Here is a 24,980-nt window from a genome sequence, read left to right on the forward strand (position 1 = left end):
AACAGGTTGAAGGGCTTGTGGAAAGTTGAAATATTGAATTGAGTTAAGTTAACGCAGACTTGCCAACTTTGGAAAAATATTTCACATTAGTAACATTGACCCAATGTTATGTAATTTGCAAGCTAGCTTTCTTTTTAACCTTGTTTTTTGTTTTTGTTTTTTTGTTTTGTTTTGTTTTTTGCATCTATTGTGCTATGCAAAACATTTTTCCAAGGTTGGCAGGTCTGGGATTTGTCTTATTAGTCTGATTCTTCCCTAAAACAATTTGGCCAGACCAAGCAGTAGGTCGTAGAGACGTGAAACTTTGGCAATAGGTAGTATTACCTTCGGTTACACAGATGCATGACTAAGCCCAGTCAGCCTAACGGGGGATGCCTAATGCATTTGTCCCTGTAACACGTAAACCAAATTTTTTAGAGGCAAAATTATTATTATTTTTCCTTTGGTCAAGCCAAACGAATTTCTAATTTGGATCTGTTTGCTTTGCCTCTTACATTTTTCACAGATTTGCATAATATGCAAAACCTGCTTTTGCAAACTAGTCCTAAGGTTTTCACTGGATCCTCATTTAACTGATTTAAAAAAATTCACAAGAGCCTGAACCTCAATAATTATCAAAGAAATGTTGACTTTTATAAACAATATGGCTGCTATATGCTAATGAACCCTTTTGGAATTATTCATAATTATTTTAAAATTCTATAACTCTAAAAATTTCAAACTTTTGAAGCCTTATTCAGTAGTAGATTCTGAGGTAGCCTATCAATTTTGGTGTGCATACATTGTTAGGGGGGTGTTATAACTGCTAAATAACTGTTCTCAGCATCCGTACATCTGATCAAGCTGAAATTGTGCAGGTAGCATCTATTAGACAGACTATTATGAATATCTGAGGACAGTTTGATACATTAGAATTTATGGCAGCTGTCAGCCAATCATATGTCAGCAGGCATTTGACAGGTTTAACATTGACAAGTCATCATGAAACTTGAATGATATCTCTATGTAGGCACTGTCTAACAACCAGTGAAGTTTCAAGAGATTTGGCCACTGGGGGTGCTGTTCATGAAAATCAAGTAATTATTACACATTATATGTACCTGTTTTTATTTATGGTCATATAACTGTTTTCCTGTAATGTAGTACAGTTTGCCAAAAAAAATTGTGTTACAAGTGTATTTTAAAAATGCATAGGTTTTGTTGCAATCGTTAACTGTTTCTGAACTGCGTTTTTCAGACTAGTCTCTGGGTTTTGATCCTTACTTTTCGAAGTTGGTCTAAAATGTTGACTTTTTGCTCATCATTTTCTCACACTATCAGTTAATCATTGTGGCCATGTGGTCATTCATTGATCCGATCATCTCAAAATTATAAATATTTGTATATATATTGAAACTCTGAGGTCTGCAAAATTTGGTCCAGACTGGCCTTAAAATCTTTTAAAATGCTATTATAATTTTATATTGAAGTCTACTAATTAAACAATTGGTGCCATGTGATTCAGTTCACTGACCTGAATAACTTTGTAATTACATGTTATGTAATAAATTGGACTTCTTGTCTGGTATTTTGACTTATTCTTTTAAAGACTATAGCTTATTATACAAAAGTCAAACAGTCAATCTGAACAGAACTCATAAATATATTTGTGAAAGTTCCCTGATTAACAGTCATAACATGCAGTATTCTTTTGACAAATTCTGACTCACTTCCACTTAGACTTCTTTGCACTTTTCATCCTCTCTCTATAAATAAGGCCCAAACTGCCTTAGGCCTTTTTAGGCCTAGTTGTCTAAAACTGCATGAGGGCTTATTGTGCCGATGCATTCCTGAACCTGCTCATTGCCGCTTCTGGTTATATATTTTTCTTTTTTTTTCTGTCAGCATTGCCACTGGCATATTTGAACAACCCAGTCAGAGTCTGAAGAGTTAGCTATCGTTGTGTTAACATTAATGTTACAGTTGGAGAATTCTGACAATATTTGATTCGATGCAGTCATTTCCATGTCCACCCAAACAGGCTCTAAATTTTGGGTAAAAAATATTTGCTGTAATATTTGTGAATATATGTAAATTCAACTGGTCTGGTCATTTGGTACAGAGAAATAAGCAAATATCCAAAACAAGAGGCCACTCAGGCCACAGACTCTGCATTATTAGTGGCCAAAATGTAAAATGTTGTAGCCAAAGGCACAACATCAACATGTGCGAAAACTCCATTACAGACAGTTTGATAGTCAAATTAGCAAAGTGGCTTTCAAAGTAGATACTTTGGTGTAAGGAACATATGAGAAAGTGCCATCAAAATGAATGGAGGTTGTCCTTTCATTTTGATGCCATTTATATTACATTGTTATCTCTCTCTCTGTCTTTCTTTGGTCATTGCTGCTTGCTCAATACTCGTCAGCATGTAACAAGTACGTGTTATCTGTAAGAGGTAAACACTGTAGCAGCAGTTTTTTAATCTCTCTCTCTTTCGCAGACTCATCTGTAATCTCCAGTCAGATTTATTTATTTAAATGTCTGCTTAACCAAGATTACATTTTCCTGTCTTTTCATGTCCCCAAATAGTGTCGATCCTCCAAGCATTTCTTGATGCTTATTGGCTGCCAAGTACTACTACAGGAAATGCAGGTTTCTCTAGTACATGGGAAACATTACCCATAGTCATGCCAGCATTCTTTTGGTCTGTATATGAGCTCCATTAAAATGAACTTTTTTCCTCAGGTGACAATTTTCTTGCACTTTCTTTGGGTGGGACCATTGCAAGCTGCAGCTGTTATCGGCCTTCTGTGGCAAGAGATCGGACCATCTTGTCTGGCGGGTATGGCGGTGCTTGTCTTTCTGATGCCGCTGCAAACAGTGTTTGGACGTCTTTTCTCCAAATTCAGGTACATAAATGTCCACAACTGTTTCTGCACACATGATAAGGTCTTGAAGAAATTTAAGCCGAGATTCAGAAAGGAAATTAAGCAGGAAGACTTATGTTTTCCTGAGTCAATGACCGACGTCAAACACTGCTTAATAAAACTGAGACATGAGGGTGTGTCCAAAAATTCTTTGCAATTTTCTGATGCCACAAATCCATGCTGTGTGCGTTTTGTCAGTGTCGCTTAATGCAGTATCTAAATTTGACAGTGCCAAGTATGCTTCACTGCAGAGAAGGCTGAGGTGCTTAAGTGCAAAGTGCTAGTCTGACAGAAGCAAATATTCACCTCCTTCTCCTCAAGGTAGTGAGTTCATTTAATGCTGTAAAGCTCACATATCACTATAAAACAAATTTCCCTTGCTTTTTATGAATAAAAGAGTAGTATAAGGGCTCCCGAGTGGCGCAACCGTCTAAGCGTTGGCCCTATCATCAGGAGATCGCAAGTTCGATCCCTGGTGATGCTATAGCCATCCGTAGCCGGGAGTCCAAGAGAGCACAATTGGCCTCGCTCTCTCTGGGTGTGTGGATGGGATGGCTGCCCTTCTCCCCCCATCACTCACTCAGCGCGATGCTAGTCAGGGGAGGCGTCTGTTAGCTGACGTAGCAGATCTGGCGGTTGGCGCTTTCCTCCGAGCGCGTTCGGCTGTCCAGTGATGTTGCGTAAGCGGCAGCTCGAAAAGAAAGCGGTGGCTGCTTTCACAGGTCTCAGAGGAAGCCTGTGTTAGCTTTCACCCTCCTAGCTTTGATAGCATCATGTGATTGGGGGAGTCCTAACTAGCGGGGTGGAATTGGAGACAACTAAATTGGGGAGAAAATCGGGTAAAAAATTAAAAAAAAAAAAAAAAGTAGTATAAGATGTAATATGTCAATGTTGTGCAAGTTTTAAAAAATGCTGTTCACTGTCTGCTCCATAGAGTCCATATATGGAAAGGAAGCTGCAACAGCCTGTTTTGAATTAATTGTTTCTGCAATATTACAAGAACCAGCTCGTTTACATACATCCACATATTCAGCAGCGTACAGTAGTTTAGTCCCACCCATTCACACTGAAGTTATAAGGAGTGATTCAGCCCACATTGCTTTTGACTGAGTGACAATACAGGACAGCTAATCAGAGCAGAGTTCATTCACATATCAGTCGTATAGGTATTGTAACAAAAACAGCCTGTTCTAAAGGATAAAGAGAGACTGAGAAATAGTGATCCATTTTTGGTACATAAAACCATACAACTGTTATAAATGGATCTCTGAGGAAAAAATAAAATGAAGAAGAATGTAGGATATGGGCCTGTAAACCACAGCAAATTAGGTGAGAGATCATTCGCAAGAAATGACAGGTCAAACTCATGTGCAATGCAGTCAAAGACACAGATGAAGTCACTTCTGCATCTTAGGTTATTTGGTGCAGCTCTGGTAACATAAAGTTCATGTGCTCTTACTCTTCCATGTATCGGTGAGAGAGAGCAACTATGACGCATTGCAAGTAGCCTACAATTATGTATGTTGTTGAATAAGAACATAAAAGATAAGACATCATGCTATGATACACTGTAATTGCTGCATGTTTCCGGTACACCTTTTGCTTGCGTCTTCTGGCAGAATCACAAAATTATGAGATTGCATTGGGTTTAAACGTTGTGCTAAAATGAGATAAAGTTCTTGTTGGAATTACTTACGTTTTCACAAAGTATCAGCACATCTTGTGCTACCTCATTTGCATGGACCTCCCATTTCAGTGTGAACTCTTACAGTCTAGCACAGTGTGAGGTTCGCAGAGCCAAAATTTACCAGAAGTCACGTTGCAAGGTTACAAAATTACCAGTATGTTGCAAAACTGTTGTGTGTAGAAGTTTAGATGTAGTTCAGTTGACCTCAAAGGCCTCATAATGCCATAATGTTCCTAGTGGTTGTTGAAGCATGTGATGAGAAGTGGTTGTAAAAGTGGTTATACAATGCACAGACTTGCATACATTTCTAAATACCAGAATATCCACTTAACAATGTCTTACGTAGCAATTCACATTAAATTCTTTCAGTTATGAACGTTGTCACAGTCCTCTGGGATCTTGCTTTGTAATGTCAGGCTCATGAAAAACCACAAGAAGTTATTTCCTCTTCAGCAACTTTCAGTATATTCATTGTAGAGGAAAAAGGAAGTTTTTTAAAGTTTTATTTCTGTCATGTCTCTCTCTGTCTCAGGAGTAAAACAGCAGCTTTTACTGACAGCAGAATACGCACAATGAATGAAGTGGTGTCTGGGATTCGCATCATTAAGATGTATGCCTGGGAAAAGCCTTTTGCAGCCTTGGTCAACGATGTCAGAAAGTAAGCTATGCTGAGTCATAATTTTCTCAACCTGGTAGTGCGTGGTGGACTGCAGCTTGAGGGGTTTGTATTATGTTATTTTTTGTTTGTTTGTTTGTTTGTTTTTCCTTGGGATTCAGGCATTTTTGGAATGCCGCCTCTGGCCCTATGTCCCACTGTTACTAAGCAGCAGTGACATTGTAACTGTCGATCAGCTGTGGTGGCTTGTTGTTTCAGTATATACCGGCAGAAAACTCTATCACATGCCTTTGTAGAAAGTAATCTGTTATTAGCAAGCATGGTGCTGCTTGTAAAAACAAACTAAACTAATAATAAAAAAAGTTGTTTTTTTTGTTTATATTACGCTAATCTTGATCTTTGGAGTTCAGGATACCTGGGTCGAAGGCCTGCCTTCCTTTTTCATCCCATTGTTTAGCACAGGAAAAATGCAAAATAGAGGTCACTTTTTTCCCACCTTAGGGCACCTGGAGTAGTCTGAGCAAAAGATGGCCAGGCAGGGCACAATATAACAGCATGCAAAATCTGTCTTTCCCTTTAAGAATGATAGAAAAAGGGCACCTTGGTCCTCAAAAAATGTGTAGAGTATGATTATAGTTTCTGTTCAGTATGCATCCTGTTAATGGAGTCCACCTTCAGACCCTTGGCTTTAAAAGCAGATCCATAGGAATGTCATCAGTTGGCAACTAAAAACTCACCAGCCACCGCAGGGTGCAAGACTAATAATATCCAGCCACAAGATCCAGGCTCACCTTTTATCTGCCTCTGTTAACATGCACATGACCTGCAGTGCCTGGGCTGAACTATGATTTCCTATGGTTTGCCTGGAGATTTTTGACTTGAAGTTCAAAGTTAACCTGGAAACCTGTTCTCTAGATCTATGTGAAGATTATAAAGACTGTATTTAGTTGTTCATTGTTATTTAATGGTTCTAGATAGCAAGGCTTTTTGCAGAGAGATTCTTCTTTGTTTTTTGGCATAAGAATTATTTTCATTTGGAACAAGAACTGTTTTCTATTACTTAATAGACAGGATATACACTTGAGTAGAGGATAAGGCCACTCGCCTCTCATCATTTTGTCCACTTCTGTCATATAATCAGGGCTCGCTTTAGGCCTTTGTGTGGCTCTAAATAGGATTTTATAACAATGACTGGATTGATAGGGAAAGTTGTTAACTGCTGTTGTAGAAAATGTTATCCATGTTTGTGTTTTATATGTTTTGTGAAGCTGAACCATTTTTAGAAAGCCTATATTGAACCTGTTTCATTAGACAGACCCCAGATAAACTACTTGTTGTTGTCCAGCTAAAAGCAAAATATGTAGCACAATATTAACACCACAGAAAAGAAAAACTACGACCCAATTTCCAAAAAAGTTCGGACACTGTGAAAAATGTAAATAAAAACAAAATGCAATGATGTGCAAATCATTTAAACCCTATATTTTATTGAAAATGTTTCAAAAAAAACATTTTATTGTTTTTTAAAAAAATATATGCCCATTTTGAATTTGGTGCCAGCAACACGTTTAAAAAAGTTGGGACTGGGGCAACAATAGGCTGGTAAAGTTGTGTAATGCTAAAAAAACACCTGGTGGTTAATTGGCAACAGGTCAGTAACATGATTGGGTATAAAAAAGAGCATCCCAGAGAGGCTGAGTCTTTCAGAAGTAAAGATGAGACTGCACAGGCAAAGAGTGGAACAATACAAGAACAACGTTTCTTAACATAAAATAACAAAGAACTTTTGCTTATCATCATTTACGACACATAATAATTTTAAAAGATTCAGAGAATCTGGAGAAATCTCTGTATGCAAGGGACAATGCCAAAAACCAGTTTTGGCTGACCGTAATTTTTGGGGCCTCAGGCAGCACTGCATTAAAAACAGACATGATTCTGTGGAGGAAATCACTGCATGGGCTCAGAAAAAACTTCTGAAAAAACCTGTGAGAACAGTTTGTCGCTGCATCCACAAATGCTAATTAAAACTCTTAAATGCAAAGAAGAAACCATGTATAAACAGGATCCAGGAATGCCGCCACCTTCTCTGGGCCCGAGCTCTTTTGAAATGGCCTGAGGGGAAGCAGAAAAGTGTCCTGTGCTCCGACAACTCAACATTTGAAGTTTTTAGAAATCATGGACACTGTGTCCTCCGGGCTAAAGACCACTCAGCTTGTTATCAGTGCACAGGTCAAAAGCCAGTATTCATGACAGTGTAGGGGAGCATTAGTGCACATGGTGTGGGTGACTGGCACATCTGTGAAGGCACCATTAATGCTGAACAATAGATACATGTTTTGGCAACATATGCTGCCATCCAGACAACGTCTTTTTCAGGGAAGGCCTTGATTATTTCAGCAAGACAATGTCAAACCACATTCTGCATCTATTACAACAGCATTGCTCAGTATCAAAAGAGTCCGGGTGCTAAACTGACCTGCCTGCAGTCCAGACCTGTCACCACTGATAACATTTGGCACATTATGAAATGAAATATGACAAAGAAGACCCCGAACAGATGAGCAGCTGAAATTCTATATCAAACAAGAACAGGAAAACATTTCACTTTCAAAACTACAGCAATTAGTCCTCTTCAGTTCCCAAACATTTACAGAGAGTTGATAAAAGAAGAGGTGATGAAACACAGTAGTAAACATGCCCCCGTCCCAACTTTTTTGTAATGTGTTGTTGGCATCAAATTCAAAATGGGCATATATGTTTCAAAACATTTGATATGTTGTCTTGTACTATTTTCAATGAAATATGGGGTTTAAATTATTTTTATTTTATAGGCTTTACATTTGTTTTTATTTACAGTTTGCACAGCGTCCCAACTTTCTTTGGAAATGGGGTTGTAATATTTATCTTCATGATTTTTCTCTGTATCTTTTCTTTTTCTTTTCTGTTTTCAGCTCCAGATTCATATGTTGTTTTTTGAGGCATGATTAAATTGTTAGGGGGGCCCTTTGGCAGCCCTAGAATGCAGTTGAATCTTTACATTTGAAGCATTAACTTTTGTGTTATTGTTTTTTGTGGTGTTAGATTTTAAAGGAGGTTAGAGATTTTGGCCCCATCTGGTCACTGGGAACAGAGATAAACTTCAGTATTAAGTCACATTTACTGATTGCAGCGCTGTTGTAATATTAGTAATAGATATGAAAGCATGTAATACTATTTCTTTTGTTAGAAACGTTGTGGTCAAACCTCACACTATTTTCATTTAATTTTGACGTGCTCCCTCATTTCTTTCAGGAAAGAGATTTCCAAGATCATGAGCAGCTCCTACCTGCGTGGCTTGAATATGGCCTCTTTCTTTTCGGCAAGCAAGATTATCGTGTTTGTGACGTTCACCGTGTACGTGTTGGTGGGAAACACAATCTCAGCCAGCCGTGTGTTTGTAGCGGTGTCGCTGTACAGTGCCGTCCGCCTCACTGTCACGCTGTTCTTTCCTGCGGCTATCGAGAAAGTGTCTGAGGCCGCCGTCAGCATCCGCAGGATCAAGGTAGTGCTCTTTGTATGCAATAACCCTAGATGACATCTATGCTGACATCAGCCAAGTCATGCTGTTTTTGTGCTTCTTCTGTTTTTCCTTATTTACTTTGGTTTCACTTCAAAAGATTTTGTATTCTTGGTTCATTTACAACCTCTTTCACAGATAATTAACCAAACACAGCTTTTGCTTCATGCAGTTTAGGAAAATCTGTTTAGGTATCATCAAGTCAATATTTGACTTCACTTGGGGTCAGGTTTACCAAATAGATTAGGCTTTTTCCTTTCGTAAACGTATGTGGATAATGTTTGTACACATAGCTGTAGGTTTTGAAGTGGCGAGTGCAGTGACTATATCCTGTATAAATCAGGAAGATGCTAGCATCATTAGCCTGTGGTAAATAAAAAGCTAGCTTTATTGTACTGAGCTTCTGTGTACAACTCCAGCATGTAGTGGGGCAGGTGTCATTTCACTGGGTTAATCTTAGATCAGCTTGCAGCAGCGAAGCACGGGGCCAATGCAGGCTGTATTATGTAACGCTGTTATAATGCCACTGTTGAAGTTTATATTCATTAGAAAAAATAGGTTGTGAGGGTGCAATGTGCATAATGTGAGAATGTTCAGTGTTTTTATTTGATTGAAAATGGAGACGCATTCTCAATACTTCCTTTTTGTTTATTTTGAATATTTTCAGGAAATGTGTAGGCTCTCACAGTGTCTGACATCATTCTATGTGTGTGAGTGTGTAGAGCTGTCAAAGTTTACACATTACGTTGCATTAGAGTTGTCAAAAACAAATTATCTGAAGTATTTAACATCATAAATATTCCCAGTGTAATTAATGTATAGCCTGTTCTTAAAAATAAGTCATCGTGTAATTAGACATGAAGTCTGCCTTATAACACACTGTTAATGGAGCTTCCATGCTCATATGAGGGAATGGAGGAAGTGGCTTAATGAGTTTTTGTACAGATAAAAGCTGCAGGTCATGAAAAAGGTCAAATATTTTAATCATTTATCGCAAATTTGATTATGCAAATGTTTTAAAATAGTTTGACATGGCAAAGCTAGGCCAAATTTGTGATCGTAAGCCTGATGCAGTCGTCGCTGACTAATGCCTGGCCCACACTACAGGATAATCAAGATTAATTTGTGGCTATTTTGCCTTTCCTGACAAGTGTAAAAGGTGTCCCAATTTCAGAAAGCTCTTGAATGATTATCTTCCCTGATATTCTGTGCTGTGGGGTGTTAAGAATTAAGCCTCCACTCAGCTCACAGTACAGTCGTGGCTGTCCATACGTAATTATGAAACATGACTTGGTACGGTGCATGCCAGTTAGATTTTAGATTTTAGTTTAGATGTCTGATTTATTGGCTCACGTAGGGTGCTGCCGCTAAAACTGTCCGACTTGACAACTCTCTTCTCAGATCTTCCCTGAACTGCAATCGGCAACTCTTGCCAGCCACTGTGAGGCAGTTCATCTCGAACAGGCCCAATGATTGTAGGCTGTTTCTCGTCATCCTGTCACTATAGAATGTAAAAAAAAAAGTATGTAATTCTTGAGTCGTAAACAAATCTGTCTGCATTTATGATGTTAGTTTAAGTTCTTCTTCATTTGAGCAATGAAGTACCTAAATCCTGTGAACGTACTTTAGCAAGGAATGCCAATCTCATATGAAATACTCTGTTGATGTCTGGTATTAAGACCATTAGGCAATAATAGCATAGCTATCATTTTATCCAACTGTTGATTGTTTTTAAAAATTTTTTTTTCCACTTGTACACTGCTAAGTGACTTGATCAGATTGATTTCTGACAGTTTTGTCTTGCAGTTTCAGTAGATCTCAAACCCATATCTTGAAGTTAAAAACAAACCACACACACATAATCACAACCGCTGCCCATACAAAGATTAACACATTAGGCCAACAAAACAGAGGTGAAAAAGTTAACATTCGGTCCATATGTGACAACTTTGCTCTAATATATTTTTAATGTCTTTAGATGGAAATTGTCTACCCATATACATCATATACATCTTTTCAGGTGTGACACAAAGTAGCAAAGCTGCTTTCTGGACATTTTGCTGTGTACTCAGCAAGTCATTTTGAATGAAACAGCTTTATGTACCATTCTGCATGTAATCATCTGTAATTTGTTTTATGTATTTTATATTAATGTGGACTCAGGAAGAATAGCTGTTGACTGTCATGCATATTCAAATAAAACAAATAAACCAGTAAACGCATGCACATTTGCTGACCCTGTGTTTGTGGTGGTCTGGGTTTCAGAAGTTCCTTTTGCTGGATGAGTTGGTTAAGCACAGTGTACCATTGCCTCAAGAGGAGAAAAAGGAAGCGTCACTGGAGATCCATGACCTCATCTGCTACTGGGACAAGGTGAATGCACCATAATCTCTCTCTGTGTCACGCATAAACTAGGACTGGGCTGATACGAAAAATTTGTCACCAATATTAATTTTAAGAAGCAAAAAATTCTGACTAATTCTGCTCTAGATTAGTCACTCTAAGCATCTAGGACTCTAGATGCTTAACTGACCAATATGATTGGCATCTTGCCAACTGAATTATCAAATATAATTAAAGCTCAGTTGTTACACTTGTTAATTATCAGTGATTCATAAATTTTAGGCATCTTTATTGGTAACACATAAATTCTGCGTTAGTATAAGCTGATTTATTTTTTTTTTGTCCAGCTGATGGATCGTTCAGACTGTAAAGTTTTTTTTTTGCATGATTTGAAAACTATAAACCATTGCAATGTATTAAAATTCCATGATGAAATTGAAAAAACTTGAAAAAAAATCTTTTTACAGTAATTTCTATTACAAGTTAAAGTTTATACCTTCTGCCGTATAGTTGCCATTTAGGAGATACAAGGTTTTGTTCCGGCAGTGATAATATACTTACATACATACGCTCGTTTCGACTCAGTTTGACTGAAGATGTGTGCTGCATCCCTTACACACAGAGTCTGGACGCTCCAACGCTGCAAAACTTGTCCTTCACTGTAAAGCCAGGACAGTTGCTTGCTGTGATTGGCCCGGTTGGGGCAGGAAAGGTCTGTGACTACATCCTCTCTCTCTGCCTTCTTATTGCATTTCTTATTCCCTCCTGCTATTGTGACCAATTGTTATACTCTGCATTGTTTCACTGTCTCACAGTCCTCTCTGCTCTCCACCATTCTGGGGGAGCTGCCCCAGGATAAAGGAGTCATAAAAGTTAAAGGGGAGTTGACCTATGCTTCCCAGCAGCCCTGGGTGTTTCCAGGGACAATCCGCAGCAACATCCTGTTTGGGAAGGAGCTGGAGCCACACAAATATGAGAGAGTTCTGAGGGCCTGTGCTCTTAAAAGGGTATGATTGCTACCTGAGAGTAAAGTTGGTACTTGCAGTGACCTTTATTCATCGAAGTTGTTTAAGAGCAAGTGCAGATTCAAGCACCCAGAATGACGTACAAACTCCTCAGTGGATTATTCATGAAACTGTTGTCTGAGGTTAACAGCTTCTGCTCCATGGAAACAAACACCCTCCTGTTAGTCCTTTATTTATATAACCTTTGCAAATGACTTCCTCAGTAACATCCCCAAATTTATGCTCTCACACACACACACACACACACACACACACATATATATATATATATATATATATATATATATATATATATATATATATATATATATATATATATATAAACTACTCAGTGAACTAAAAGTCTAGTATTCACATTTACAAATTACACATTGACACTGTACAAACTGAATTACCTACCACTTAATTACAATGTCTTCCGCAGATTTTTTACCAATTACCATTGGTATTTTTTTATTTACAGTGTTTTTGCTGGTATTATTGAGGAGGTTGATAATAATTTAGATTATTTGACCACAGATCAGGCATTCTTCAGGTTGTTAATCCACTACTCTCATGCCTGCCATGTGTGAGTTTGAACATACAGACACTACAAAGATAGAAGTTATTGGTGAAATTTGCTTATCCTTTTTTTTTGATGAGATTTGATCGTCTTCAGCTTTGAAGGATAAGTACCACTATCTGTCAGTAAGATTTTCTGTCTGACTAAATTCTGTCTGCTTCCTTTAGTAGCAGTGTGTCTAAACATTGCAGTTTCACATACTTTTCATTCAGTAAATCTGATTAAACTAAATATCAAGCCCTTCCTGAGTTGAGTCAGGTCTGCTTATTCTGGGAAAATGTGGAACTGCTGTGCTTGGTGGGAGGGTGCAGGATTGGAATTTAGAAATGCTGTTTTAGAGTCTCTCATCTGTGTGGCATTGTTCTGATTTAAAATACAGTACACTGTCTGGTTCTTGCTATATGTTGTAGGACATGGAGCTGCTACCTGAGGGGGACCTGACTGTGATTGGAGACCGAGGTGCAACTCTGAGTGGAGGACAGAAAGCTCGGGTTAACCTGGCCAGGTATGAATACAAGCTTACTGAATACCGTTTGTTGTTTTGCTGCCGTTTGTTTGTTTTGCTGCAATGTTAATATGTTTAATAGTGTTAGCATTATACTTAAAGCTATTCTATGTAAGTTTTGGGGGTGATTTTGAGTCCTGTCTGTTGAAAATATGTATTTGCGTGCAACATGCAGAAGGACATTTGTTAACATTGGGTGTGCTTTGGACCCCTTCCCTGAGCGGATGAAGCTCATGATTGCAAGCGTACTGAAAGAGTATTCAAAGAGAACTCAGTTAAAACTCTGTGAATGACCTATTTTCACAGGATGTAAGTGAATTTTGCATTGGAGATCTAAACATCAAGCTGGATGTTCTTTTTAATATATGTAAAGCCAAATGACATACACAAAGGCACGGTCCAAAAAGACCTACGAAATCTGACCCTCAGCCTCTGACATACCACTTACTGTTTCAGGCTTTACAGAGTAATTCACAGCAATGCACAGGCATCATATTTTGGCATGTTTTTTACCTTCTGACTCAATAATGCTACTTCTTTCATTGTTAATAAAATAAATCTTACATAATGCAGCTTTTACACAGCTGCTACATGGACAACATACTTTGTACCTATGTTTGTTCAGTCTGCTGTTGGTTCGATTCTATGAGGGTGTACTGCCCTCTCTGATAAACTCACTAAGAGGGCCAGTTCTGTCCTGGGAAGTCCCCTAGATCCAGTGCAGGTGGTGGGAGACCAGAGGATGTTAGCTGAGCTAGCATCCATGCTAGAGAACAACTCCCACCCTGTGCATGAGACTCTTGCATCACTGGGCAGCTCCTTCAGTGACAGGCTGCTTCACCCCAAGTGTGTGAAAGAGTGTTATCGCAGGTCCTTCCTTCCTGCTGCTGTTAGACTGTACAACCAGCACTGCTCCCAGTAGAACCCCGCCACCACCCCCATTACACACGCTCACACACCTACTGAAAGTAGACTGTGAATTCGTCTCCATACCCATGTGCAATATAATCAATACTCCGTGTGTAATATGTGTAAAATATCGTTGTAGTGTAAAGATTTTTTGCTTTTTTATTTAAAATGTTTGTATTGTTAATTTTTTGAAGGATAGAGTTTATATTTGTTATCTTTAATGTTATATATGTACGGTACAGTAATAAATAATAAACTGTAATCTTGTTAAGTAATTAACAAGGTAATACCTTGATTGTTAATTCTCTTCCTAATACATATTTCTCGAGTGCCTTGCTACCTCTTTGCTGATATAGCACTGTGAATCTGTTGGTGTTGAATTTTGCATCAATTTTTGCAAAAAATGCACAGCCAACACTCTAAATGACTGCAGGATAAGGCGGGCAGCTATCTTGCATGCACATACATGTAATAAAACAAAGTATATCGCTAGCCTGGTCCAGTGGTATAGGGCATTTTAATTGGCCCTATTAGCTTTGATTCATTATTTGTCTGCATTATGTTTGTGTCTGGATGTTTGTATGTCAGTATGTGTCTATGCATGTGTGTCTTTACTCTGTGGTACCTTCTTTGTGTGGACCAAATGTGCTTACAACATTATGAAAACAATAAGATTCTGACACTGAAGAAATATTTGTTTGTGTGTGTGTGCGTGTGTGTTTCATAGGGCTGTGTATCAAGATGCTGATATTTACCTGTTGGACGACCCCCTGAGTGCAGTGGATGCAGAGGTGGGCAGACATCTGTTTGATCAGTAAGTTGTTTTTCTAGTACAATATAGTGCACATGTTAATGTAGTTCCTCATAAGCATAGAGTATAATTTTGAAAACTCTCTAATAACAAATATGTTTACATGCACTCAATAATCCGATCATGATCGGATTTCTGCAGTTATCCGATTATTCAAATGGTCATGTAAACTGCATGCTCCGATCTAGAAATCTGATTAAGAAATCTGATAAAGAGAGCTGGATAAGGTAAAATGAAGGAGTTAAATATTCTTCATCTTCTAGATGATGTATGTTCATATTTTTTTTTAGGTAATGTGGTACGATGTTTTTAAAAAAAAGCCACGGCATGAAGTTTGAGTTTTACATTACGTTTATGTCACATCTTCTTTTGTGAGTTTATTGGCCGGTTGCAAAGCAGAAATCCAGTTACTCCCTGACTTATATAGAACCAGAGTTTCCCATTATCTGATTACTCAAGCATGTAAACGTGTTGGATTACTGGCAAAACCTGATGTTCTGCAGTTATCTGATTATTCAGTGCATGTGAACACACTCTTTGATTTAGTGTTTTCTGTGGACTCTTAACAACATGTTATTGTGTAGCCAGTAGAACAGTAGAATGGGTCTTTATTTATAATAGATGTAGCTCTCAAAAAACAATGGCTGCAAATTTTGTTCACACTGAAGTTTTGATTTTGATATGGTAAACTGATTTTTAACAATTAAGTTGTTGAACTCAATTGACCAAATAATTCCACAGTAATTACAACTGTACTGTGATCTCAGAGTTAACCAGAATGTCCATGTTAAAGTCACTAAAATTTTCTCCTGGGAACAGTGCATCTGGACCCCGCTACAGGGGACTGGTTTCATCACTTGTCATCTTTTTTGCTTCTCATGAGTTTTCATGTCTATAGATCTGTGCCTGTATTTGGTTATTGAATATACTACAATATTAAATACTATAATAACTTTTGCATACAACTCTCTATGTTTGTGGTCCCAAATTCGGTGTATACGCAGACCTGCCAACCTCTACGCATTTTGTGTAGTAGGTATGCATTTTTACATCAAAGTACGCTGATACGATTTGTCACTGTACGCAAAAAGCTGGTGACGCCTGTCAGTTCATATGTTCAAGATAATAAGAATAACCGAACTTGATAGGGCAGCGAATGGGGAAATGACCATGTGCTAAGCAGTTTTTTTGGTTAAAGTGTTACGCAAAATATTTTCCCAAAGGTTGGCAGATGTGTATACGAAGTAAAAGGCCCAACACAATAGTAAATATATACACTGCATAAGAATGCAGTTTTGGTTAACAACCAGCTCGGCAGACTTTTAAGAGGCTAACCTAGTAATATTAGAGGTAGGCTTTGGGTTGAAAAGTTGACAGAAGTTTCACTGTAAAACTACACATCATGTGTAGTTCATGTGTAGTTCTAGACCTTTGGCTTGATACTAATTTAACACGAGAAAAGCCATCAATGCACTAGGAGAAATTAGCATTATCTATCGTAGCAGTAAAAAAGCTGTGTCTGTAAAGTATAGACTTTAAAATTAAGCGTTGTTATATCATCACATTAATGATTATATAATAAAAAAAAATTACATGGCTGGTTGATCTTAAGCCTTATTTAATGTTGGAGCATTTTCACAGTTCTCAGAGATCATGGCTGTACTCTGTGGCAGGGGTTTCTTCACTTCAGTCATAACAGCAAATATGCCTATATAATAATTATACATACAGTGAACATTAATGTGTGCAGTTGCATTGTTTGAATGAAAGTATGCAATACGATGAGCACCTATCAACAAATCCGGCACTCCTCCTGCCTACCAGTTCTGGTGTTGTTAGTATGTTGTGCAACATAATTATAGTCATCATTAGTCTTTTTTCAAACTGTTTTTAGAATAATGTGAGAATACCCATTCATGACGCCAGTATATTGAAATGAATTAAATTGTTGGCTGAGTGTTTTCTTACCCCAATAGATAAAGATTTGAGGCTTATGTGATCATATTTCAGAATACCAGCCATGTACGATATTACCCTATTTTAGATGAGCGTTTTAAGTCAGTGTTGGGACAAATTAAAGTAGAAAGAAATTTTAATTTGGCTGCAAATTTCTCGCACTATGGAATCTCACCTAACCTGCACACTGACATCACCATGTTTTATTTGTTTTAGTTGTTGCTTGAAATTCTTTACCCTGCCTTAGTACAAGCTGTTGTAGTTTGGGTTGATCTGTGACAACTGGTGAAATACGGTCTTGGGTGAATGTAAATTGAAGTACAAACTTGTCCCTTAGGACAAGACCCATCTGGATTCCACTGGTGCTTGTTTTGCTGTACAGTATGTGAATCAGTGTGTCTAGTCAAATCTCTTTAGACTGAAAACTGAGGTATTTATATAGACGCTGCAGTAAGCTTCTTTCGTCTCACTAAATTTCAGTTACAACCAGATTTACTGGGTCTTAATAAATTCAGTTGTACTTTACTGAGAAACCGTTGGTTACAAAAATGGTTTTCAAGTTGAAGGAGCATCAATTTTTTTGTGCCATTTTTTTTGTACATATATTTACATATGCATATCCATATATGTATTTTATGCAGTAGAAAAGATCTGTCTATAGAGACCAGTGTGTCCTGTGCCCTTTCTAGGGTTTCTGTATGCGTGATTGTAATGTTACTGGTCAGTATAATGTGTGGTTGTGTGTGTGTGTGTGTGTGTGTGTTGTGCAGGTGTATCTGTGGTGTTTTAAAGAAGAAACCGAGGATCTTAGTCACTCACCAGCTGCAGTACCTGAAAACAGCTGATCATATCCTCGTTTTGAAAGAAGTAAGTGTTTGTGCAGAGCCTCTACCTCAAATTCTTCACACACTCTACCACAGTGAATACATGACCCAGGCCTTTTTTAATCCTTGCGCTAAAAAGGCTTCCAGACAAGAAATTTGGTAGTAGTAAAACAGCTGTAGTAAAACATGTAATCGTGGCCTAAACCAGGCCTTACAATGTGTGTACGTATTTTTATCATCTTTATCATAAGGGCTGTGTTCCCTCTACAACTTAAGTTAATCAGACACATCAGGTTTTGAACTGTAACCTCTGCACTAGCTAACGTCACGCTACAGTGACTGTTATGGTCCCATAAAGACCGTTGAGCTGGTCTGTCTGGCATCACAGATGCTGGTCTGTTGGTTGATGTTTGCTAACATCACTCTATGAAATAAGGTTGAAACTAAAATCAGGTATTAAATAAGCTGGCTGTCACTGCAGTAGCTAAATAGTATTTAATGACATAACCTAGATTGAATGACGGCAGGACGGACCAACTTGGACCACCACGGACCATGGTCACCAAAATGGCAATTTTATTATTACTGTAAAGTTGTAACAAATATTTCCTTTTTCAAAGCAACACCTAACCCTTTTTTGGTACTGAAGCATGGTTGTTTTTTGTAAATACAAAGCATATGTTATAGGCATGTTTGTATTATTCTAATATTTTATGTCCCCTTGTGTAAGTGAGTGATTAAAATAATAAAAATGTCCATGACATTCTGTTGTCCTCTGTGTTTTACCAACATTTCACTCACTCTTTCTACTCTTTCCTTCCCTTCTCTCTGTGTCTGGGATGTAGCTGATTAAAAATAGGTTGAATTTTTTAGTTTGTTGTGGTAAACAATATTATGTATGTCAAATCTCTCTCACTAATGCTCTCTCGCTCTTTCAGGGTCACATGGTGGCACAGGGCACGTACTCAGAGCTGCTACGTTCAGGTGTGGACTTCACCTCTCTGCTGAAGAAGGATGAGGAAGAGGAGCAGGCAGGAGGGACTGTGGAGTCTTTCCGCACTCGGACCCTCTCGCAGAACTCCGTTCGCTCGCGCACCTCATCAGTGATGTCCGATAAAGATGATTCAGAGCAACTACCGGTATATGTGGTACAGATTTATATATATGTCTGTGTGTGTGTGTGTGTGTGTGTGTGTGTGTGTGTGTGTGTTTGTGTGTGTGTGTATCCAACCTCTTTTGTTATCCATCTGCAAGCCCTTTATCAGTGGTCACAGAGCTGCTCTTGGCTAGATATTTTTGGGCGGTGGACCAGAAAGGTAGGAATACCGATGTGTGTAAAAACCCCACTTCTGTGCTTGATCGTATCAGCGCCATACACACTAACATGCCACTACCACGTCAGTATCACTGCTGGGTTAAGAACAGTTAACCACCCAAATAATATCTGACCACCTAACCAGTGATTAATGGGGTACAGGGTGGACTACAGTTTGTGCGTGCACACTTGCATAGTGGATGTATAAGATAGGTATGCATTAAGTGCATAATATCCAAAGTATAAGGTTCATGTTTCTTTAAAGAAACAAAAAAAAAGTAGATGGTCTTTGCATGTGCCAGTGGCGCCATCTAGTGGCAGTCGAATTTTGGAAACTCCAAAAAGGCTATTTCAGTATACAACAGAAGTACACCCTTGTTCAGTAAAATGTAAAATGATTTAAGATTATTAAGAGTATTTTATTAAAATGACTACATATATTTTAAATTTAAAAACGGGATACTTACTGTTATTTTTAACTAACAAAAAATTGGGTTGGATGGACTATGTTAGAATTAAAGACTCCAGTGTAGAAAGTCAATGAACCAAAAGTGAGTACACCTATGATGCAATTTCCAATTAAGACTAATTATTTGCGCCCTGTTTGGCCTGTGTGTAAACTACCAAGGCTCCATGTGGCAATATGTTGGCAGAAAAAATACTTTCAAAACTTCCTAATAACTGCTCTAGCTGTGCTTCATCTTTTGTTCTGTAGTTTACCAGTGTTCTTGTACCCTTTTCCATCAGCCCTGGTAAACTCCTAAACAAAAGCTGAAGCACAGCTACACCAGTTATTAGAAAGTATTGAAAGAACCGCTCTACCGTAACAGAAGGTGCAGCGGCCATCCTTTAAAGATAAGAAACAGTACAGTCTGCTGTTTATGCAGTCATGCACTGAAAAACAGATGGGCCAGTACTTCCAGCTTAGCCCTAGATTTATCTTCAGAAATTGGCCTTTAGCTGAATTAAACTGAAATAATTGGTTATTTACTGTTTTTAGAAATATTAACTAGGGTAATACTCACTTTTGCTGCATACTGTATAAGCCTTTGCTTTTGAATGGATAAACTTTGTTTTATGAGAGTAAAATATGGACTGTGAAGTAAGGGTGAATTAATTTAACACAGATATGTGTTTATGTCAGCTCAGTGTAAATATGTCTCTGTAAATATTCAGTGGATGCTAGTTTATATTAACCCCCTTTAACGTGCATTAAACCTCAAACCCATCTCTCTATTATGAACAGGCAGAACCTGTTCAAACCATGGCAGAGGAGAGCCGTTCTGAGGGGACCATTGGTGTTCGCATATATCTGAAATACTTCACTGCTGGAGTCAACATGCTTATGCTGCTCAGCCTCATACTGCTCAATCTGCTCGCACAGGTGAGACATAGTGCTGGAGCCCACACTGATTAAGTATTTGTTTATTATGTGTTTAGTTGATTTGTTAAACTTGAATTCACTTTCCATCGACAGACAGCCTATATTCTTCAAGACTGGTGGCTTGCTTACTGGTGAGTGCCTCCTTGGAGGGTTTTCAAAAATGTTGAAGGCATAACAGTTTTCATTTGAGCTATTTAATTTATTTTCACTACACCAGCACCTACAAAATGCTCCAGTTTGTCATGTTGTACTTTGTTGTACTTGAATAGAACTTTAGATTTTTTTTTGTCCTAAATCACAGAATAGTAATGAGCTCTACAAGTTTTTTGCAGTAACTACATGATCTGGATTAACAGGGCTTCGGAGCAAGAGAAACTGGATGTGCTCAACCGCAACCTTACCTTCACCCACAGCATTAACGGCAGTCTTAACCAGAACGTTACTCAACAACTCTCTCTTGACTTCTACCTGGGCATTTATTCAGGTATACACACATATGCAAACATCTGTCTGATAAATTGTCTTGCATAATCTGTGCAAAGTAAGATTCATAATATGTTGTATTCAGGGTTGTTATAGTTAAAACTATAACTATTATTGGAATGAAAACTAACAGGGAAATGTGCTGCTCAACTGTAATAAAAATAAAAATGACAGTTTTAAACTTAATTAAAACTATGATGTCCTCTGCAAAGCTAACTAAAGCTAAATAGAATTACTGAAAAAAAACTTTAGTTTTGTGTTATTTAGTGCATGAATGAGAGTTTAGAAGTGGATCTCTTCCGTGATTGGCAGACTGTAAGGAAAAGCTGGAGCCAAGCTGAGCTCAATCTACTGTTGTGTTAATTTTATTCTACCCTGTTCTTTATCAAATACCTACAATCACCGCATTGATCATAATACCAAAAACTAAAACTAAAGCTGAAACTTAATAGAACCATTATTTTTCAGAACATAAAAACAAAACTAAAACTATTAATGCAGCCCCTAAGACTAACTAAACTTAGATAAAAAAACAAAATGAAAAACTAAATAAAAAAAAAAAAAAATGTAAAAGGTACAATAACCTTGATTGTAATACAGTTTTAAAGTAGATTTTGGAATGAAAATTTCACTGAGTTGCCAGTTTATTAGGTATACAGTAGCATGGTGCTCCTCATTTGGCCTTCAGAGCAGCATAAATTCTCCTGTAGATGATTGCCTAATACAGTTGCTGCAAATTGCACAGCTCCACAGCTTTTTCCACCTTACTCCAAAGATGCCTGTTGACAACAGTTGATTTGGCACTGTTAGAATGAGCAAACCAGCGCTAAATATCATTCTCGTCCAGAGTCACTAGGGTCATTTTGCCCACTCCAGTGCTCATTAAAATAATAACAGAATAGTGTTAGAATTGCTAAAATGGTTATAAACACTGGACTAAATGATAAAAGGACACTAATACGAAATGGCTTGTTAGAATGTGCAATTTGTGTGAAGGTGGCGTGTGTACTTGGAGCTTGGTGTGTATATTCTGTATTCTATATTTGAATCATTATTGCAAAATCCAACTCATAGGCAAACCTAACCTGCTCTTTGTCATCAGGTTTGACCGTGGGCACCGTCATCTTTGGCTTCATGCGCAGTCTGATGATGTTTAATGCTCTGGTGCGCTCTGCTCAGACACTCCACAACCGCATGTTCAATTGCATCCTGAGGACCCCTGTCCGCTTCTTTGACATTAACCCTATCGGTGAGTGCACAATCACAGGGGTATTCTGGTGATGGATAACAGTTTTTTGGTTGTTTTGTTTTGTTGTTTTGGTTTGGTTTGTTTTTGTTTTGTTGTTTTTTTTTTCCTGAAAGTGTGATTGCTGTTCTGTTCTTAGGGCTGAAAAACAAAAGTGGATGAAGAAAATTTAAAACAAGACAATGAATATAACCAGAGCCGTTTCAAAGAAAAACATGTTCTTCCATATCAGGCAACTGCATAGCATGAAAATGAAGAGTTGTTACTATGATTGTCCAGAAGAGAGCAATGGAGTCTAAGCAGTGTGATATTTCTTGATCTGTTGAATGTTCCATTGTATTGTTTGCATTTGTAGAGCACTTCTTACAGGTATCATTGCTTATTTAGTATGCAGGAATAAAAAACATGCATAGTAGTTTGTGCTGTTTTTACCCTGTATGTCCAAAAGTTTGTAGACACCTTCTCATCCAGTGTTTGTTCCAAAATCAAGGGCATTACTATAAAGTTTGTCCTCAGCTTGCTGCAGTAACAACTTCTTCTCTTCTAAAAAAGGCTTTACCCTGGATTTTGGAACATTGCTGTAAAGATTTGATTTATCCACAAGAGCATTAGTGAGGTCAAGTACTGATGCTGGATGATTAGTTGTGGATCACAAACTCCACTCCAGCTCATCTCAAACGTATTGGACAGTTTAGTTCAGCTGCTACACAGCCCAGTTTTGGAGGGCTTTATATCCCACTAGATGATGCTAGGTATTAGGCATGATGACCTTGGGTTTTTATGTGGCTGCTTCGGAGTGTCCCATTCTATTAGCAGTGCTTTTTTAATCTCTTATAAAAGCCAAGTATGCACAACTGAATGCCTCTGTCTGCAATGTGTGCACTTTAAAGTAGCCAAATTCACTAATGAGAAAGGGTGTCTGGATACTTTTGTACATACAGTGTAGTTTTGCTATGATAATGTAGTCTTACATCTTATATGTAGTATCATAATAAGTATTATTGATCAGTGTGCATTTATACCGGTTCAACTTTTTTTTCTCTGTTTGACAAACAGATGAACACATAAGGCACCTTTTCTTGAAATTAGAGAATATACCCTATTTCATAAACTCTTTTTTGTAACACTTCAGTGAAAGCATACTTTAGCTGTGTTTCTCACAAAATTGTTGTTTTTTTTTTTCTTTTTGCTTTTTTGGATTCATGAAATGTCCACACTCCTGTAGTATAGTCCAGCAACAGGGGGGGGAAATATCATGTCTTTAAATGACACTTTAATCTAAAAACAAAAATGGATACAAATTTCATTGATTATTCAGCTATCCTCTGTGTCTCTCATTGGCATTTTGCTGTCATAAGCAATCAAAGTGTAACCAAAAGAATCACCTGCTGCAAAGTAAACTCGTTTTAGCTCTCTAATGTGTCATAGGCCCCCCGATTTCCACACCTCCTTGATCAAGGGGCAGTACAAAGGGGAAGCAGGAGTGATTTGGTCTTAATAGTGTTTACTCTAGATTTCAGTATTTGCTCTGTGGAGTTGGGTCCACACATGAGTGTTCAGGGCTTTAGCTTGCTGGTGGATAGGAAGCATATGGATGAACGCGTCATGGGCAGGTGTGTGAGGAATTGTTAAAGAGGACAAACACTTGGCCAGCCTCCACACACTCAGAAGCTGGTTGGCAGGCCACCTTTTCTCTCTTCTTATCTGTATGAAATGAGGCTATGGATCGATAAGCATTCTTAGAAAAATCTGAACACATGACTAGAAAAAGACTGTATAATGTTATAATAGTTTAATTAATGTGCCTTGCTCTTTAAGGTTGTCTAGATAAGATGTTTTTTTATGAATAGGTAGATTGACGAGGTTTTTGACCTGTTATAGTCATGTCAGGAGACAAATGGAGGCATAAACCTGATGCACCTAATATAACTCTGTTATAACAAACAAAATAAGTTGATGATTGATATTTCCATGCCTGTATCTGCTGATACCCATAAATTATATTAATTATTTCACAGAATAGCATGTGGATGATAATAGTTTAGATTAAAAAGGTAATGATGACAAATTGTTCTATTCATGTAATGCTTTTCAAAACTTGTTAATTCTTCTCTAATATGAGCTAATTTACATTTAACAATACACGTTGCTGAACTTTTAATATTGGACCAATGCCAATGTGATTCTTTCAAGCAGTTTTCTGCTGATACTATTGTTTGTTTGTCAGCCCTTGCTTATATGTATGTAGTTTTACATAGAGCTTTATATGCATGACATTGGCTATGAGTTGTTCTTCATCAAGGTGAAAGATTCACCCTTGCCTTAGTTGTTTACTGTCTCCTACATCTTTGCTAGTGTATTCCCTATGTCAGAACTTTGGTCTCACCTGCAATGTTTGATTGCATCTGCTAATGGCTTAATAGTCACACGGTACGCAAGTGTTGCCGATAATGGAGGACCATGCCTGCGGTTTACAGGACAAAAGGCAGCTGATATGGCTGCTTCTGATTGCGTGGCACACTGCAGTCTAATCAATCAAACTTGTAAGAGTCCAGAGAAAACGGCCTAGTCGTTGTAAGTGGTTTTAAGCCTCTGAAGAGTAAATGGCCCTGAGTGTGGTTCCATGTGTTGTTTTCCAGATGACTTGCTCCTCTTTTGGCCAGCTTATCGGGGTGTTCCTGGTGATAATATGAGCAAAGAAGCTTTTTACATGTCTCAATAGTCTTACCACTTTATGGTTGTTGAGGAAATGGTCGGAGCCCATTACTCTGCCCTTGTATCAGTAGCAGTTATACAAGGGGGTACAATGTGAGAGTGAGAAGTACTTAGTATTAGTCCTAGGGCTT

General features: G+C 38.0%; 1 protein-coding gene across 1 annotated transcript in view; it reads left to right on the plus strand.

Annotated features, from left to right (window-relative positions):
- abcc4 (ATP-binding cassette, sub-family C (CFTR/MRP), member 4) overlaps window positions 1–24,980 on the plus strand; it is a 42,539-nt gene that overhangs the window by 5,063 nt on the left and 12,496 nt on the right. The window contains exons 6-19 of the mRNA XM_036570490.1: window positions 2,728–2,891; window positions 5,129–5,254; window positions 8,507–8,756; window positions 11,037–11,144; window positions 11,737–11,826; window positions 11,930–12,121; window positions 13,112–13,206; window positions 14,843–14,929; window positions 17,653–17,749; window positions 18,645–18,845; window positions 20,268–20,405; window positions 20,499–20,536; window positions 20,762–20,889; window positions 21,991–22,137. Of these exons, the coding sequence (XP_036426383.1) occupies window positions 2,728–2,891; window positions 5,129–5,254; window positions 8,507–8,756; window positions 11,037–11,144; window positions 11,737–11,826; window positions 11,930–12,121; window positions 13,112–13,206; window positions 14,843–14,929; window positions 17,653–17,749; window positions 18,645–18,845; window positions 20,268–20,405; window positions 20,499–20,536; window positions 20,762–20,889; window positions 21,991–22,137 (1,861 nt within the window). The remainder of the gene's footprint in view (window positions 1–2,727; window positions 2,892–5,128; window positions 5,255–8,506; window positions 8,757–11,036; window positions 11,145–11,736; window positions 11,827–11,929; window positions 12,122–13,111; window positions 13,207–14,842; window positions 14,930–17,652; window positions 17,750–18,644; window positions 18,846–20,267; window positions 20,406–20,498; window positions 20,537–20,761; window positions 20,890–21,990; window positions 22,138–24,980) is intronic.

This window comes from Colossoma macropomum, unplaced genomic scaffold (genome assembly GCF_904425465.1).
Source record: "Colossoma macropomum unplaced genomic scaffold, Colossoma_macropomum, whole genome shotgun sequence".
Classification (NCBI taxonomy): Eukaryota; Metazoa; Chordata; class Actinopteri; order Characiformes; family Serrasalmidae; genus Colossoma; species Colossoma macropomum.